The sequence below is a fragment of the Spinacia oleracea genome, chromosome 6 (genome assembly GCF_020520425.1).
Source record: "Spinacia oleracea cultivar Varoflay chromosome 6, BTI_SOV_V1, whole genome shotgun sequence".
NCBI classification, from domain to species: Eukaryota; Viridiplantae; Streptophyta; class Magnoliopsida; order Caryophyllales; family Amaranthaceae; genus Spinacia; species Spinacia oleracea.
Window position 1 is genome coordinate 66944863 of NC_079492.1, and position 20267 is coordinate 66965129.

Here is a 20267-nt window from a genome sequence, read left to right on the forward strand (position 1 = left end):
GCGTCGCACAAATGTGCGACGCAAATGACTTTTAGTCATTTGCGTCAAGAGCTTTTGCCACGCACGATGTGCGACGCAAATGTGCTTAAAAGTGCGATGCAAATGACCCTTTTTCCACTAGTGTTTGAGTCTCTGTCCAACTCAAGATTAATATTGACATAAATGAGAGTTGATTATTAAAACTTGCTGAAGGACGGTTCGAATCCTCTGTCCGTGAAGATATGAAGGAAGTAACAAAAATGGAGCAGGAAGACAAAGATGAGGTGGTGTATGTATGGTATGCCGTATGGTGGAGGAAAGAGAAGCAAACAAGTCCAAAAACATTTAAGAGTTGGTCCAATTTATCATATAATTCGTTTTTATTTTCCTTGGGTGAATAATCCATAAGCGCAGTAAAAATTTTAAAAGGGAAGGGGATTCCAATTAATATGTGATCGACCTATTGTACACAGATCCTGTCTCAGCTTTAACCATTAGGTGAAAATATCATTAGTACTTAATTCATCTATTAGCTTAGACTAACACATCCTCTTAATTGAGTGTGTGTCCAAGTATAGGCACAAGCTTATCTGAGAATGGAGAGAGAATAGTAATTTTTCTTTTTTTTGTGGTACGAATGAGCCACAACGGCAGCGATGAGAATCAATCACATTATCATCTGAAATCGAAAGAAAAGTTCTAACCAACTGAGATATACGCACTCTCATAATAGTAATTGCTGTGGTTATAACAATCATGTTTTTTTCTCTAAATTTAAATTGAAAAGAGATTTGAGAAAAAAAAAAAAGATCGATGTGAGGCCGATTAATAAGCATATGCCACGTATACCGATTCCATTTATAATTTCTTGGTTCTATTATATTGTAAAAGATAATACATTCATAGTATATGTATGAGTAGTATGTATGATGTTAATTGAATTTGTTTGTTTGTATATGAATTTTTTAATTCTGCATTTAGAAAATAATATCCGCATTAAGTAACACCCTTCTAATTCAACAGTTTTCTCTACTTTTACAAACAAGTCCTCTTTATTGAACGCCTTTGCTACTATATGCATGGACCTATCTATGAAGAATGTGAAGCTGGTCCAATTTATTCATTTAATTCGATCTTGTTAGGGACAAAAGAAAACACATGCATTATGCATCATCAATTTGCAGAGAGAGGCGTGAGATCCAATTCTAAGCATATGTCACACTCACTCTGTTTTTAATTTCTTGATTCATAACATCATAATTTGGTTCTTTTTCAAAAGAATAGTTGGTCTTTAATTCAATATGGTTTCCAAAGCCGGAAAAAAGTCTTAATACAAATTAATTTGGAGGCTCTGCCTTTTTATGCAATGACGACATCTTATCTTTCAAAGAAATTTTCTAATTCCTTAGATTAAATTAATCATAATTTTTTCTGCAAACGATCCGTCGACAAAAAGAGTATAAACATGATTTCTTGGAATAAAAATTTCTACCCAAGAATTAAGGTGGTCTAGGTCACCGAAAAACCGATGTAGTAAAGCTTTTCGGGCAAAATTAGGGTGGAAAGTAATTTTTACTATAGCAATCTGTGGGTCAAAATTGTCCAAGCTAAATATTTACAAACAAGTTTTTTTTTTTAGTGTAAACCTCAAGCAAAAGATTCTTTGATATGGAAAAAAAAATCTACATAATTGCCCCCTTCTTCTTCAAAGTATACGAAAAAAATAGTATAGGTAAATTAATTGTTTTCACAGCAAAAGCAATTAGTTTAAAAATAAATAAAAGTAGTTAAACAGTGATAAATATTAGTTACAGAGGATAGGAGTTATACCTATCCAACTATATGACATCCCCTCCATCTTCCGTGTATTCTAATTTTACTTTGGACTTCTTTGGCCCTCTTCCTACTTTCCTCTCATCGTTATGTTTACCAGCTGCAGCATCTGCACTCGGCTTCCCACCAGCTGGAACATCTACACTTGGCTTCCCAGATGTGTTTTGGGAAGAAGCATCATGATAATCAGATGGTTTATTAGCATTTTTCTATCTCATTTTGTGAACTGAAACAATAAATGAATGCAGTTAAAACAATTGCAATACGCAAATACAAAGAATGAAAGAGGTGTAATGAACATAATCAGTATAGATAACAATAAAAACACTAAAACAAATTAAAAAAAACAAAACAATTTCATTATGTAACTAATTGCTTTGAATGTTTCACTAACTGGTTCATATAGTTAACTAATTGGATTGTGCAATTAACTAATTGGTTAAAAAAGTGAACTAATTGGTCAAGAAACTTTTAAGTTAAATAAATAACTAATTCGTTTAAATATTTAACTAATGAATGCCAGTGTTTAACTTGCTTTGAATGTTTCACTAACTGGTAAAAATAGTTAACTAATTGGAGTGTGCAATTAACTAATTGGTTTAAAAACTAAACTAACTGGCCAGGAAACTTTTAAGTTAAATAAATCACTAATTCGTTTAAAAACATAACTAATGAATGTCAGTGTGTAACTAATTTCTTTGACTGATTCACTAACTGGTAAAAATAGTTAACTAATTGGATTGTGCAGTTAACTAATTGGTTAAAAAACTAACTAATTTGTCAGGAAACTTTTATGTTAAATAAATCACTAATTTGTTTAAAAACTTAACTAATGAATGTCAATACTAAACTAATAACAACAAATACGAAACTACTACATGTGTACTGTTAATAATTTACAGTCTTAATACATACCCCATATTAAACAAGAATAAATTGGGAAATATGAAAAAGATCAAAACTAAAAATGCTGGTATCTTAACTAAATACACAAAATTCTAAACTAAAAGATCTACAGGTACATAAAATCATACGAAAAAATAAAAACAAAAGCAAGTTTGAGCAGACGAAAACACTAAATCAGCAGAAAAAGACATTAAAAACCTAAAATCACAAATCGCAGTTACGAAACCCAAAAAAAAGACCAAAAACAGTAAGAAAACCAAAACGAACTTCAAATTATGAACGAATTGAACAAAAAGAAGGAGAAATGACAAGAAACTTACAAAGTGTTGTCGAAAATGATGAACAACCGAGATAATCACAAATCGCAGTTACAAAACCCTAAAAAAAGACCAAAACAAGTAAGATAACCAAAACGAACTTCAAATTATGAACAAATTGAACAAAAAGAAGGAGAAATGACAAGAAACTTACAATGTGTTGTCGAAAATGAAGAACAACCGAGATAATCACAAATCGCAGTTACGAAACCCTAAATCCAGACCAAAAACAGTAAGAAAACAAAAACGAACATGCATGAAATGATGAACAAATTGAATAAAAAGTAGATGAAAATAGAAGGAACTAATTACCGAATGTTGATGAAGAACAGAAAAAAATCACAATCACACTTTCGAAACCTAAATCGAACACAAAAAAGCGAAATTAGTACGAACAAGAGACGAACAAAGAAAAACAAGTAAAAATGCAAAAATCTTACAGAAATTGAAGCAATCGAAGAGAAGATCAAAGAGAATAAGCTTTCTCTCTCCTAAAATGGAAGAAGTCGAACGGTTTTCTCTCTCTAAGTGGTGAACCGTGATTTGAAAATAAGGAAAAGAGTGGGAAATAGGGCTTTTATACTCAACCCGGAAAAAACGATTTTGAACCGCTGATCATGATTTGACCCGCGCCCTGACCCATGGGTGGACACGTGGACAGTTCTGACGCATCAGACCGCAATTTTTAAAAATTTGTAAATTTAATTTCTTACAATTGAAGAAATAAAAGATGAAACTTCGTACGGAATACACGATAAGTTAAACAGATTTTTTTTTTAACAGCATTGGGCGGGCGTATTAGCGTTATAGACTTCTTTTTGGTGCAAAATTAAAAAAAAAAAAAAAAAGTAAAAGAAAAAAAATAGTTCGTATTTGTTTGAGAATGCCGCCTGTGTTTATAGTTTTACCCTCTCGTTTGTCAGCCTCTATAAATATGCTTTCAAAGCCAAGGCCTAATCATACTGCATACTTTTGCAATCAATCCTCTTCAAATAGCCTTTGTGTTATTTTCATTCTTCACACATCAGGTGATCCGACTAACAATTTCGCAAAATCTTCAGCTATTTCATCATTAATTTACTGCGTAGTTATTTAAATTTTACCCTTTTTTATTATTTTTATTTTTTATTACCAGTTTACTCGGTGGTTTTGTTCCTTTAAAATATTCGCGCTTTTAAGATTTTACGCATTTCTAAGAGAAAGAAATTTCTTTTTCAAGAATGGCAATTCTTTTAGCCTTATAAAATTAACCTGTCGATCTCTTCTCTTACTAACATGGGCAGTCACATGTTAAATTTACAGAGATTAAATCCCTTCACATGTGACCTTTTCACATTGTGGGATATTATATATAATATATGTAATGTTTCATGAATCAAAGTGGAGGTTGTTTTTTCGGATATCAGATATGTGTGGCAACACATATCAGCTAAAAGACAAATAGCTAAAAGACAAAAAAGGAAGTACCATTTATGTTAAAAAAGTACCATTCTGTAAAAAAAAGTACCATTCAGTTAAAAAAAGTACCATTTTTGTTTAAAAAAGTACCATTTAATTTATTTTTTTTATCATTTTTCTTATTTTGTCTTTTACTATGATATGAATTTGCCCACACATATCTGATATCCGAAAATACTTCCTCATCAAAGTGAAGCTTGATCACTCTCTCATACGTGATCAAATTTTTTATTAGCACAAAGTACAGTAAGGTCGCAACTATTATCTTACTTGGATACAGTGATATGTACTATGTTAATTATAATTATGGAACTGGGTTGTGCCCAATAGGAGGAGAGCCTTATAAGTAATTGTATATACCTTCTCTTATTAATGTAGGACATTCAAATGTGATATTTCATGAGGCTAGATATTAATATTTATTAATATAGCAACAAATATTAAAAGCCCACTAAAAGAAATTGTACTATTAACGACGGAAAATTCCGTCGCTAAAGTCTAATAATTGTTGATTAATAACGGAATTTGCCGTCGCGAACCCGTCATAAAAGAGGGCCGTCGTTAATGGAATATCCCGTCGTTAACCCGTTATAAAAGACATTTACGACGGTTGTTCCCGTCTTTGTTGGGTTGTTATCCCCGTCGCAAAAACCCTTGTGCGACGGAATTTTTCCCCGTCGTAATTAGGTTGTCATAAAAGATGCAAATTCTTGTAGTGGCCTTTGAACCTATGGTAGATCATAGGTTCATATATATCCTCCTACCTGTTTATAATTTACAATGCTCTTATCATAGGCGGTTCTTAGGGTATGCGGGATGAGCGACGGCACAGGGCCTCAATTTTCCTATATAAATATATAATATAATTAGTTTCCTTAATTTTTACAAAAACATAATTGAAGTAGTGGTTAACTAAGGTGTTGTTATGTAATACCCAAGGTCATAAGTTCGATTCTTAACAGTTAATCACGGCAGTCATCGTTGCCCCGATACTTACTCACTCGAGAAAAAAAATGCCCTTAGGTGTGCAATATTAAATGGCAAGTTAGGTAATTTAGGTTTTATACATTATTGATCTGGAAGTAATTTCAAAACTCATTGCCATTTTTGCTCCAGGTCCCAGTAGATATAATGGGTTTAAACGTGTTCGGAACTCCCATCACTGTGGACACGGTGAAAGAAATGCCGGAATACCATGAATCGAAGATGATTTATTCTGCCGATTGTGCAACTGTGGCACTGGAGATGAAGAATGCAGAAGGTAAGGATATCAGTGCTCGAAGTTTCCTCGAGTATATGGAGCCTCGATTTGGGCTAGGTGTGAGCACAATGTGTATGATTTACAATGCTACAGGGCATCCATTAACTTTGGTCGATACTCATAGCTGGGAGGGACGTATATGCGAGACTCCGTATCCAATGGTAATCTTAAATGGGCAATGGGGTGCATTCCTGCATGGTCAATATCACAATGGAGCTGCCTCTGAAGCGTGCGTTGTGTACAATGGCCTGAACTTTGATTGGGTATTATCATTTACCAACTCCAACTCCAACACCAACACCAAAACCAACCGGGTAGTTACATTATCTTTATCATTTAATTCTCATTTTGACTTAAGATTCTGTTATATTTACCGCATTTTAAATTTTACGTTTTTATATTTATTTCTTCTTCCGTATTTTATTAAAAGATACACGTCCTATAAATAGTCGTATTTAATTATAAAATATAATTCCTATTTTTGATTTGCTATGGTTCCCACGTCCGATTTGTTAAGGTGGATAGGTGTAAATAAAAAAAAAATATGAATAAAGTAAAAAGGTAGGTGGATATAAGAAAAAATAATAAAAATAAGAGAAAGTATTAAAATCCGACCAATGAAACAACACGTGTGAAAATACCACATTGATAAAAGATGAGAGAGTTAATCATTTAGTAAGGTCAATGTGCTACTGCCCTTATTGCGTATGGTAAACTTTTGGGGTAAAGGATAAGATGACACATTTTCTTATCGTAAATAATATAAAAGCACAATATAAACAACGTTATTAAACAAACTAAAACAAAAGGTGTAAATATTATTATCAAACAACAGTAGTATTTCGATTTATTGCTCAGTTTTTTACTCATTGCTTCTCAATTTGATCCTTATACATTGTACTATGAAACTTTACGTCCAACATCATCTTAACTGAAGTTGAGTTTTCATTGTAGGTGTACACAAATATTAGAACACCACAACATAATGGAGTCGATTGGGATGCTATTAAAAGCAATCTAGATAATGGGAAAACGACGCACACGGGGGTAACGGCCGGGGTAAGAATGTTCGCTTCTATTGGCGATATTTCAAAATGCACAGTCGAGGCAATATTGACTATTAGTGACGCTCTTGACAATGTTGATATTCAGTAGTTCAGTTTAGTTCAGCTCCATTAAGTTCAGTTCAGTTCAGTTCAGTTCAGTTCAGTTCAGCCAAATAAAGTGCAGAAGAACAGGGCCTATATAACATTGGGCCAACTGGTCGAGCTGCGCGCTGACATGGAATACCGTGATATTGAATTATGTCCACGTTATCCTTAGCTTGCTGACGAGCTTTCATTTCAATTTTTTATTTTAGATTTCTGTCTTTTTCTTTTTAAAGTTTTGCTAAGATTTTTGTTTTATCCATATCAACTTCAATAAATTCAGATCTTTTATGGTAGTGTGGTACTACAACTCCTCCGTTTCTTTTTATCCGCAATATTTTGCTTTTTTGTAATATTCACATGCTCTATTTTACCTTTAGTGATCTATATTTAAGGAAAAACTTGTCTTAATATATATTTTATGAATATCAAATTATATATATATTTTTTACTTATGGATAATTATAGATATTCATGGTTCAAGTTATGGATAGAATAAATTTGCCCACACGACACTGGACAACAACCATGCTTTCCCATTTCTCCTTCTCATTCACACGTATGGCACCACCTTTCAGCCTACTAATCCAATTCCACCACAGCCAGTCTCTTTCCTCCTAGACCGGTTACGCGTGGTCAACATGGTATTTTTAAACCAAAGCGACAATTAATCTTCACACTGCGTTTTCTAAATTCCCATTACCGGCCACGTAACCCTGTGTCTTCCATTCGTGACTTGAATTGGAAAATGGTTATGAATGATTAATATTTTCTCTTATTAAAAATAAGACATGGGAGTTGGTGCCTCGTCCATCTAAAGTTTATTTGATTCGGTCTATGTGGATTTTTAGTCATAAAGAAAAAGCTGACGGTTCGTTTGAGTGGTATAAAACCCGTCTTGTATGTAATAGTGTAGATCAACAAGTTGGCGTGGATTGTAGAGAGAACTTTATCCCGGTGGTTAAACCGACAACCATTCGCACTGTTCTCAATCTCGCCCTCTCCAAATCTTAGTCCATTCACCAATTTGATGTGAAAAATGCTTTGTTGCATGGAGAACTCAATGAAACTGTGTACATGCATCAACCTATCGGCTTCAAGGACCCAAATCTTCCTTCTCATGTGTACTTATTGGAGAAGTCTCTTTATGATCTTAAGCAAGCCCCTAGAGCTTGGTATAAGAGGTTATCTGATTACTATCCACTATTTGGTTCACTCACAATACATCAAATAACTCTCTAATCATTTTCCGGCAAGGTACTAGTATGACTTACTATAGACACCTAAATCGTGTCTCCCCATTGGGATGATGACGATACCATTATCCTTGCTAGGTGGTTGGAACAACTCCGTGCGGAAGTCCCAATTGCTAAAACTTATTCAAAATTCAAAGTTCAAAATCCAATCCCCGAGATCGTTTCCATCACGGAACTCGGTACAAAATACCATTTCCAAAAATCAATTTCAAAATCCAAGTACAATCTCACCCAATGGACCACTCCATTGGTTTTACAAGACCTTTTCCAGTCGAAATGACACTAAACAATCCAAATTCGAGAGCCGACCCACAAAACCGAGCAAGCCGGGCCTCATCCCGTAAAATCGAATTCAAAAACCCGGAAACGGCTAGTTTTTAATCGCAAACTTCCTTAACCACCAAGCAAAGCTACGTGCCAAAAAACAGTACAATTCGTACAAAGGTACGCCCACTACAAGCCAAACGCAAGGACGGCATCATTGTCCTTGCTTGGCATCTTCTGTGCCACGTCAGCGGCGCCAGGCGCCGTTGCTGCGCTGGGCGCAGCTGTCACCTGGCGTTTAGCCCTTCATTTTCCTATTTAAACCCCTAATTTCCAACACTTTAGGGCAGCAAATTACAATCACAACGTCGTAATTCTGAAATTGCCTCTCAAAAATCAAAATACGAACTCTTCAAAAATCCCATACAAATCTCAAGTTTTCAAGCAAATGGGAGCTCCAAGAGGAATTCTAACCTAAACCTAACTAGGTAATTCCGAATACCAATCCTAATCTACTATGTTTCTATAATTTCTCTTTCAAAATGATTAGTAAAGTTGGCACTTTTACTCTTAAAAGTGTCACTTACAACAATCACATATTTTTACAAAATCAACACTTTCTATGATTCAAATACAAAGCCATGGATTCCATGATGTTTAAGGTTGTTTGTAATCATTTCCTTAAACTAGAATCATTTTCAAAACATGGAGTAATCAAAGGTGAGGCCTTTTTAATGTTTATAGGTCTAATATTTGAGATTCAAGGCTCCACTTTTCAATATTCAAGTTCAAGTTTCATTTTCAAGATTCAATGATGTTTAAGGTTGTTTGTAATCACTTCCTTAAACTAGAATCATTTCAAGTTATGGAGCACATCAAAGGTGAAACCTTTTCAACATTAAAAGGTCTAATCTTTGAGATTCAAGACTCCTCATTTCAATATTCAAGTACAAATTTCAAGATTCAATGATGTTTAAGGTTGTTCGTAATCACTTCCTTAAACTAGAATCATTTCAATACATGGAGCATATCAAAGATAAAACATTTTCAACATTAAAGGTCTAATCTTTGATATTCAAGACTCCTAAGTTCAAAATTCAAGTTCAATATTAAAAATTCAATATTTGAAGTTCATTTTCTATTTAAAAAATCTAAGACACTTTGGGATGAGCAACTTGTCCTAAAGTTGAGATTTTTAGACTTGAATCCGTGTCAGACTCACTTATTCTTAAGAATAGTTTGGCATTCGGATATCAAATTCAATAGTTCATGTCATAAGTAGTTCTCATTAATGGTGATTGGGACCATTCCTCGGAACATCAGCGATTATGTCTGCTCGTTTGAGAATTAGTTCGCTTTGATAGTAGCTAAACGTCGCACTGTAAAAGGAGGCTATAAAAGCAGTTATTGGGCGTACTATGAATCAAAGTGAGTGTTCATAGATCGCAAGAATGGATTTCCCTCCTATCTTTGATAGGATATGGTGTTGTTGTGTAACAAGGCCTCTCGGAGAGTTAGATATTGTAAAAATTCCATGGTCGTGCTCAGAATGGTTAAGGCTTAACCTTCTGTAAAAGTTTAACAGTTGAGCTCTGTAATCCGAGAAACACTTCTGGATCTAATAAGGATGGCTTGGATCTTACCTTATGTTCAGCAAGTAACACTAAGCGACAAAGGAATGTGAATGCACACTTGTCCGAATGACAAGTGGGAGACTGAAGGAAATATGTCCTTCACCCAAGGTGCATTAAGTCTAATACCAAGGTTCCGATTAATTGAGAACAATTAATTCAGTAAGATCAAGTGATCGGAACAGCTAGCTGGAGCAATGCTTCCGATCAGTGAGTTCTGATCTATATTAGGCTCACAACTTACTCTTGACTGAACCTATAAGGTCACACCGATGGCATGTAACAGATCACCGGATTAAATGAATCGGAAATTCATTTAATAGCTTTTCGGGAATTAGTTTGGAAAACGTATTATACGATACGACCTTGCGTCGGAATCGTATATCGTATCGCGAATATTCGTAAGCTGGGCAAAACGAATAATCGTATCGTACGATGGTGATTCGTCGTATACGATAAATAATAGCCGTAAGGCATTCGCCGCGAATACGAGCCGCATCGGAGCTGCCGGCCCCGTCGAGCCAAGCGCGCATGCGCGCAAGGCCCAACGAGCCAGCGAGCTCGCAACGCAGCAAGCAAGCCAGCCCGGAGCATGGCAGCGTGCATAACCGTACAACAACATAGCAGCGAGCACGCAAGGCCCACGGCCCATGCCGCTCGGCTGCGCGCGCTGTGGGCTTCGACCTGCAGTGTGTTGGCTGGGTGCGGGGCTTGCGCTCATGTGGGATGTGGTCGGTCAAGGCCTTTTAGTCTTGGTCGGTTACATTAATAATATAATTAGGTTATTATATTTTACCTACACTACACACAATCAGTTTTCCAAGTTGACCTAAACCTAATTCCTACATTACGTTCTTCAGTTTTTCTCTCTACAAAAGTATTCATCACGAAAAGCAAAAATTTTCTGCGTTGTCTAAGCTACAGTTATCAAGTGTGATCTGAACGTGTCGGTGAACCAAATAGAGGAATGACAAGTGGAGTTCTTTGTTCGTGTTCGTTGATACAATACTCGGGAAAACACGCTTCGAATGTAAGTATGCTTAAACTGTGCTTTATACATGTTTCTTGGCTTTTGGGATGTTCCGCACATGTTATGTATGTTTAACTGTATTCCCCTACACTATCAGCAGTATGCCACCCTCAGAGCAACGGGCAAGCTGAAGCCGCTAACAAACTGATCCTCAATGCACTTAAAAAAAGAGAGTGGAGGATGAAAAGAGCAAATGGCTGGAGGAACTACTAGGAGCACTCTGGACCCTTCGGACCACCGAGAAAGAGGCCACTGGGAATACACCCTTCCACTTGGTATATGGAACCGAAGTTGTCATCCCTGTAGAAATCGGCACAGAAAGCTTAAGAATCTAGGCGTACAACAAATACGATGGAGTTCATGCAGAGAGCAATGACCAAATTCCGTCTGAAGCTTTAGATCTCCCGGATGAGGCTCGGGATGACACCAGGACACTGAACGCAACCTATCAACAAAGGGTTAGCAAGCACTACAACCGAAGAGTCAACGCCAGACCTCTAAAAGTCGGAGATCTGGTACTCAGAAACGCTGCAGCAGTTCAGAAAGGGAGGATCCGTGGAAAGCTCTCTGCAACCTGGGAAGGAACCTACTGAAGGAAATAATGCCCTTGGTCCAAGTATGCATTCTATGTTAAGTCTAATAAGTGCGGTTCAGTATTAATTAACAAGTTAATAATTCATTGAGATCAAGTGAGCTGAATGCCTAGCTAGAGGCCGCTTCAGTTCAAGTGGAATTAATGATATTAATCCACAGCTTACTCTTGACTGAACCCGTACGGTCACACAAATAGTACGTAAACGGATCAAGTATTTAATGGCATTAAATACTCCATCTATGGATATTCAGAATCGACGGATCTTGGTTTCAGTGGGAGATGAGATCGTCACAGGCAAGAAATGAATACTCCGGAAACGATGATATTGCCGGAAACGGAAATATGGATCGTATCGGAAATATAAATATTATCCAAGTCGTAGATGTTGCCGGAAACGGAAACATGGTACGTATCGGAAAATATTATCGGAAATGGAAATATTGCCGGAATCGGAAATATTTCCGGAAACGGAAATATTGTCAGAATCGGAAATATTATCGGAATCGGAAAATAATTCCGGAAACGGAAATATTAAATATTTGTTCGAAACGGAAATTAATTCCGGAATCGGAAATATTAAATGTTGTTCGTATCGGAAATGAATTCCGGAATCGGGAATTTAATCGGAAGCGTATCGTACGAATTAGCATCGGACGAGGCCCGCTAGACGAAGGCCCAACACGAAGCCAGGCCATCGCCCAGCGAGCCGCACGCAGCAACGCACGCCTCGACCAGGCCCAGCGCAAGGCCAGGCCCAGCCAAGGGCGCGCGCGCGCAGCACCGCACATGGGCTGTGCGCTTGTCGTGGGCCGCAAGGCCTGCGCAGGTGCACGGCTTGTACGATGCGTGTGCGGGAAATCCTAATCCTATTAGGATTCGTGCGAAGATTAAAATCCTAATCCTATTAGATTTGCTTTGTTATTTAAAGTCCTAATAAAGTTCTAATTAACAAATCCACATCCTAGTAGGATTACGATTCCTTTTCCATACCTCTATAAATAAGGGCCTAGGGTCATTATTTGTATATACGATTCAAGTATTCAAAGTGATTTTTGAGAGCAAAAATTCAGTCATATAATTGCCTACAATAGCCGAAAATTCTAAGTACCTTAAGGGCGATTCTAGTTGGTCAAGCTTAAGGCGGATCCGGACGTGCTGTGGACTATCTACGGAGGGACGACATTTGGAGTCCTAAAGACTTGTTCTTGTTCGGTTCGGGCGCAGCTAGGGAAGGCACGCAACAAAGTGTATGCATCTAAACTATGCTAAATGATTATGTGTAAATAATATGCTTTCCTGGCTTTATGGTTTTTGCGCATGATTTATGAATTGTCATATGTATCATAACCTAACAGTGGTATCACGAGCCTCTTATTATTTTCATAATCTAAATTGCATGAACATGGTTAAATATTACAAATTTGCATGAATTAAAAGGGGTGATTAATTTTCGTAATTGTTAATTAATTGCAAATTGCGTTTATTTAATTATACGTACGCAGTTTTTCGGCAGTTTCTTCGTTACTCATCCAAATCGAGTGATTTTTGTGTCAATTCCGCATGTAAAAGGCATTCTAAAATTTTGACAAAAACAATATTTTTCGGCCGAACCCAGAATTCTCAAATTCGAAGCCTAACTATGACTTTTCGGAGGTTTTAGTTTTTCGAATGCAAAATTTCGTAAATTTAAGATGTTAAATTAAATATTTGCGATTCTTGTTGATAAATCTTGAATTTTTGATTGACCTACTGTATATGTTTAACAAGTTTGAATGCCTAGCCTTGTTAATTATGCAATCTAATTTGTAATTATGATTAATTTGTTGAAAATTGGAATAATTTAGAATTAATTTGATTTTCATAATTAGTTATAATTTAATTAGATACCTATGATTAAAAACCACCACAAAAATTGTAAATTTATGTTAAATTTTAAATTTTTATGACCTAGACTTGAATCCATGTTAATCGGAAATCAATTAAATAATAAATTTTCGATTTTTTCGCCCTAAAATTATGAAATTAATATTATTTATTAATTTGTCATTAATTTTGAATATAAATTTTAAATTTTTATGCGATTCGCTCATATATCTTGCACGCACAAAGCAATGGACGCTACGTTTTACCCTTAAGGGGTGTTGTATAGTGCGGGCATGTGACGACGAGCAAGGGAGCTCGTCGCCCATGCGGTACGAATGCAGCGAGCAAGGGCATGGTGCACGAGCACAAGGCAGCAGCCCTGCCTTGTGTCGTGGGCTGTGAGCCATGGGCGTGTGGGCAGGGGCGAGAGCAAGGCACGAGCAGTCGCGTGTGGGCAGCAAGCGTGCTGCGCCACAGCGCGCACTGCCTCGCGCAAGCATGCGGAGCCTCGCGCGCAGCGAGCGCAAGCTCGCGTGCCACGAGCGCTACGCACAGCGTCGATGGCTCGCGCGCAGCGAGCGCCAGCTCGCATACTGCTGCCTCATGCAATGAGCGCAAGCTCGCGTGTGGGAAAGGCAGGCGCGCAGCGAGCGATGGCTCGCATGGATCGAGCGCTGGAAAGCGAGCGCAGCGAGCGATGGCTCGCGTGCAGCGAGCGCTGGCGCGCGTAGCGAGCCAGAGGCCAAGCATGCCTCGGATGCCTTGCGATGGAATGCAGCAGCAATGCGACGCAGCGCATGGGCTGCGCGCACATGGCCAGCGATGGCTGCGTGCGTGTGGCCTATGGCTGTGCGTTGCGTGGGGTTGTTGCGTTACGATTAGATTGTTTTAAAGTTTTAACTTGAAATTTTCAGTTTTCGTAATTTTAATTAATTTGAAAATTAATAATTTAAATTGTTTTCTTGGATTTTAATTTTGAATATTATAATTATAATAAATTTTATTTATTCTAATTATTTTACTAAAATTAAAATCATGAATTAATTTAAATACGACTGAAATTAAATTAAATTTATGGATTCAATTATAAATTTATACGAGCTTTAAATTTTAATTAAATTTGTATGTTTCCGGTTAGACTAGAAATACATTTTTATGTTTAAAATTAGTAAAGCATATGAATTTATTGGTTTAAGTGGGAGCCCTTTTTAGTCATAAACTCTTGATTAGGTCTAAAAATCCTTAAGGTTAAAACAACTTGATTAGAATTAATAAGGACTGAATAATTTGTAGATTATTGGTGCCCTTGATTAATTGCTGCAAATATTTACGTGATGCATAATGTGTTTTACTAACCAGCTATGTGGGCCATTCATGTTAATGAATGGGTGAATGGTATATATTGTATATGTACTGTTTTGCAGGTTATGAAGTGACTAGTATGGCCCAAATAGGATAGAAAATATGGTCTGCGTACCATTAATTTGAATGTAATTGGTCTAAAGTACCAAAGTTGTTTTTCAATTCAAATATGGTCTGCGTACCATCAAAAAGTTGTAATTAGTTTTAATTATAGCTTATCCTATTTGAAGAAAATGGTGCCTCCCACGGAGATTTTCAAGACGGACTTTGAAGTTAAAACTTCAAGATGAAGTCGGGTCATACTAGATCACATTTATCTTATGCATGTTTTAAGTTATTTATTGCTTTTAAATATGTCTTAAAATGCATGAGATCAAAGCTTGATTATGTTGCATGATTAAGAATTTTAGTTCACTTAAAATCTAACCAACATAGTAAGAGCCTTAAGTTCCAAACTTAAAAATTGAGTTAAAAGGTGCCATGCCAAAATATACACTTGCTTGGATATCCTTTACATCAATCTAGTAATAGTTTTCGCTCAGCGAGGTGTTACTTATTGGTCCTAAAGGGGAAAGGTACGCAAATAATTGTGAGTACATGTTAGTTTTGGTGAAACTCAACGATATAAGTAAGGAGTCCTTTTATGTCGTGGCAAAATCGATAGGTTTACCTAATAAGTTCTTAGACGTGCCTATCAACCAAGAATAGTTTCTAGACTATTAGCAAAAGGTTTTTGCTTACCTAAGATGTTTTAGAATTAAGTCGACAAACTGTGCTTAATTCTTCAATGATTTTAGGATCTTGGAATCATTTTATTCACACCTGCCGGAACACATAATTCGAATAAAATGCTAATGACTTGTTTAAATTGCATGATTGCTTTCATTTTCAAGTTATTATTCATGATAAATGTTTAGACTTTGCATGCTTCAATGAATGTTTTAATTATTGTTTATAATTAAATATCTTGCACTGCGGTAAATCCTTTTAGAAAGGTAACAGTAAATTTCCTCGATTGGTAATGAATCCAAGAACGATTCACGGAAATGAGAGAAAATGAGCAATTTAAAATGTACGTTTCTTTTAGCGACTTTTATGGTTGTTTTCGAGTATCAAAGTCGAATGGCGAACCGATTGGTGCTCGTGAATTCAAAATACAATGTAGTTTTGAGATCATAAAGTATTGAGTTTAAACGCTCAGCTTTACCAATGGTTAACAACCTAAAATATTTTTTCCATTTAATTCTCGAATGAGTCTAGTCCCTAGACATTCGAATAGATCGATACTTAGAGAACTTTAGAAGCTTCTGGTAAGATCATCTAGTTGAAACAAAATATTCAACATAAATTAAAATGGTAAAGAACCTTGTTGGTGACATTGGACATGTCTAACAAAGTATAAAAGTCAACACTAAAGAATTCAATTCTCAAGACTATAAGAAAGGGTACAAGAAATAGGAAAACGTACAAAGGAACAAATGAAAGGAATTTATAATTCCGTTTCTACCTATAAGTTTATGTTTAAAGAGAAGTGACCTAGGAATCAAACTTCCTTGGTATTATATACCGCTTGAGGTTCTTACTTCGGTAATAACTCAAACAATGGAAGCTAGGATACACTAATGACCTACAAGTGGGAAATGAAACTTGGCAATGCTACATTAGTTGTAGGGTCATCTAGTTTGTTTTAAGTCCTTTCAAAGGCTGGAACTTAATGGCTATTTTGTTCCATAATCAACATACCTAAATTTCTGTTTTCAAACACAGAAAGACTCACATTCAAGAAAAACAAAAACAATGTTTGTTTGTTTATTTGAATGAAATGGTCAATTACAGGTTGAGTCAATATGCTTGATTAAAACAAACAACTCTTTAAAGAACTTTACTAGGTTCAAATCAACCCCTTGATTTGAGTTCCACTAATCTTTGGCATTGTTGCTTAGACCATATCAACAAGTTAACATTCAAAAGCTCTATTTTGATGGACTTTTGAAAGTTGATTGATTTCTAGATCATTTTAAGACAACTAGTCTTACTTGTTGAAAGTAACAAAAGATATGAACTATTGTTAGAACGCCTAGACAATAGAGTTCAAAGCTAAAGAAAGATTTTATGACTTTATTATTTCACATGGATTTAAGTGAATATAGGTTTATTTACTCAAATGTGACATAAAGATGAATCTGTTTGGCTAGTTCAAAGATTCAGAAGTATAAAATCCACTTGGCAAGAAATCATAAAGATCTAGGTTAGATCATGTTGATGATTACTTGAGACCAAATATGATCATCAATGATTGTGTGTTGTAATTTCACAATCTAGGTCCATAAGATATGGCATATCTTAGTTGGAATAATCGAAGTCAATTAGTACTTGATTCGATTAATGATGAATCATAAAGACTTTTCCTATAATTTCTAAAACAAAATGCTCAACTACCACCAAACTAAACCAAATTCGTCAAAGCTATTGAAAAGTAATTTCAGGATATCTTTTCAATTATATATATCTAAAGAGTTGCTAAACTCAGTGGGAGCTTAGTGTTTGTTATTCAACAAACTAAGGCCCAAGTCTAGATATATGTTTCATTGTGATTTATTCAAATGAGACACAAGGGTATTGTTTCTACCACGAATTTTTGAGAACATAATGTTTGTTTGCTCGAAATAATGTCCTTTTGGAGATTCGTTTCCAAAATGACAAGTGGGAGAAAATAGACCTCGAAAGTCTTCGAGGCGAACAACAAACATAAACGGACATTCCGGAAGCTTTTCGAAGTGCTTCAGAAAAACCGAACTTATTCTTTAAGGACTTTAGAAGTGGATTTAAAGAATAGACATCTCTTAGAATACTTTACAAGTGCTTCAAAGAGAATAGAATATTCAAAGGACTCTCAAAGTGCCTGTTGATATTCTATTGTTTGATGTTCTATACCCAAGTAGGCATAGAGTTCAAGTCACTGGAACTATTAGATTCTTCTATTAGATAGTAAAGAAACATAGAGTTCTGGTCAATGAAACTATGAGATTCTTCTATTAGATAGTGAAGAAACCTACAACTTGCAATCAAACTATTATCATGTAGATTAATGAGTTTGTGACTTGTAAGAAAGCTATGACGAAACCTAGATTCCCTAAAATGGTTAGAGGCCATATATAGACTCAAATGTTTTAAATGGTTAGAGGCCATAAAACATACTCAATGTTTTGATGACAAAATTGAAATTTTGTTGATTTGCAAGAATAGGTTCACACCTATTGGTTGCAAGTTTGTTTTAAGGATAAAAACCATCAAACATGAAATTGTGTTCACACACAAAGCGAGATTAGTTGCTAAAGGTTACAAGCAAATTCATGGTGTGAATTGTGTTGAAACCTCATGCATAATCGTAATGCTCAAGTCTATAATTCAAGCAATGATTGCATATTGGTACATATAGCAATTGGATGACAAAACGTATTCCTCAATCAAATGTTGGAATAAACTATGTACATGGTATGTCATAGGATTTGTGGATCCAAATAAATGCTTGAAAGAGAAAGCTAGCTTATAAAATCTAAGTACAGATTTAAGCAAGCAATTGGGAATTGGAATTATATTTTAATGAAGCTAATAAGTATTTTAGTTTCATAAAATATACATGATTCTTATAGATATATAAGAAGTTTAGTGGGAGTACGTAAAACTTAATTGGTCCTATGTGTATCACACATATCTCTCTATTGTGAAATAACATTCAAATGCTAATGACTTAGATTTGAAATTATTTATCCATGATGGACCATGGCGAAACTTAGTACATACTGGGTATTAAGATCTATTTACAAAGATCTTATAATATTGTTTTGGATTAAGTAATGGCATTTACTAAATCAAACACGAAATACTCCATTGGAGATATTCGACCCATGTGAATAAATCTAAGTAAAGGATGTTTGAACTATGTATAAGCATTTACTAAGTTAAACATCAAAGAGTCTAAATGAGATTCTTAACCTATATTATATGTCAAAGAATTTAGCTGAATTTAGTATCTACTGAAACTAGATATGCTAAAGTTACATGAATAGAATTCAATTGGGAATTATTCTGCAAAAGAATTTATCATGTATGATATAATATGAGGATCGCCAAAAACGTATCGTATGACTTTAGGCATGACGAACATATACCAATCTCTATTGATCTAAGTGAAGATCAACTAGATTGAGATCAAGAATACTTATGGTACTTGAAAAGGTACATAGGAATAGTTCTTGATTCAAGGAAATAAAGATATGCTAAATATTGATGCTACACGCATAAACACTGGCAAAGGATCAAGCAAGACCCTTTGGAGTTAACCATTGACAAGGACGAGCTAAAGAGCATCGTGTTTTGAAATGGCAACATGGATTGAAGACCATGAGTTGTTGCGTGGGAAATTAAAATAATAATTTCTATGTTCTAAGATATAGTTGGAGAGTCTTCCACATATCTGTGAACTGCTTGGATAAGTAGATCCAAACAAAGCATCACTAGCAACCTATACAGTTGAAGTAAAAGTAATTATAAAATAGAGTTGTTTATATGAGTTCTTCATTGAACTTGGGAAGATCACATGTCTGTTGACTTAATGGTTCTTTATTGCAAAATGCGTAGAACCACTAATGTAGCAAGAAAGACTAGATCACAAAATAAACATACTCAAAAGTTCTTATCATCATATCTCGAAGAACATTCGATGAAAAGGATGTTAAGATTGGCAAAGCGTGATAACTAAACCTATGCAACAAGTGAGAAGCAACACTCACGTTGTAGCACTGGAAATCAAGCATAGCTTTGAATTCCATGAACTGTTTTAAAGATGGGTTTGAGGCCCATGGTTGTAAAACAATGGGGTTGAACATTTATCATATATGAAATGTATTTTCATATTCCATTTAATCTTGGTTTAGTATTAAATGATGAGTCCCTTCAATTTGACGATATATTCAAGATAGACTGTCAGGAGCAGTCCTGTGACTAAGAAATGTCTATCAAGTGAACTTGAATGTCAAAGGTTGAAAATGGTCCCTAGTCGGAGTTTTCTATAAAATTCGACGCATAGAAAACATTAGACGACTAGAATGCAAGATGACTAGTAGTTCTGTTTCTTGAACTATGTGGACATGGCAATGTCATAATCATTTGCATAGATACTTACTTTGGGAAGACTAGTATCGGACAAGACCTATGAAACTTTACTGTAAGAGATGAAAATCTGTCATAAGTAAATTTCATTAAAATTATTAGACACTAAATCCTCAATACCTGAGAGATTTGAGATTACTTGTTTGAGAACTGGTTGCTTTGACGTTGACCAACCGTCGCACCGTAAAAGGA

The 20267-nt window shown here is 35.5% G+C and overlaps 1 protein-coding gene and 1 long non-coding RNA gene across 2 annotated transcripts; one reads left to right on the plus strand and one right to left on the minus strand.

The window, feature by feature from the left end:
- Positions 1-1565: 1565 nt before the first annotated feature.
- On the minus strand, positions 1566-3762 carry LOC130464367 (uncharacterized). Its single transcript, XR_008924756.1, has 5 exons — positions 3476-3762; positions 3348-3395; positions 3190-3247; positions 3039-3096; positions 1566-2038 (listed from the first exon to the last, which is right to left on the minus strand). It is a non-coding gene; the product is annotated as an uncharacterized lncRNA (long non-coding RNA).
- A 213-nt stretch (positions 3763-3975) lies between these two features.
- On the plus strand, positions 3976-7278 carry LOC110800233 (23 kDa jasmonate-induced protein). Its single transcript, XM_056833901.1, has 3 exons — positions 3976-4063; positions 5610-6068; positions 6709-7278. The coding sequence occupies exons 2-3, from the start codon at positions 5625-5627 to the stop codon at positions 6907-6909; spliced, it is 645 nt and encodes a 214-aa protein (XP_056689879.1). The 5' UTR covers positions 3976-4063; positions 5610-5624; the 3' UTR covers positions 6910-7278.
- The last annotated feature ends 12989 nt before the right edge of the window (positions 7279-20267 follow it).

Coding starts and splice junctions, on each gene's coding strand:
- LOC110800233 (XM_056833901.1), top strand. CDS start 5,625: ATGGGTTTAAACGTGTTCGGAACTCCCATCACTGTGGACACGGTGAAA. Junction 6,069..6,708: donor CCAACACCAAAACCAACCGG/GTAGTTACATTA, acceptor TTTTCATTGTAG/GTGTACACAAATATTAGAAC.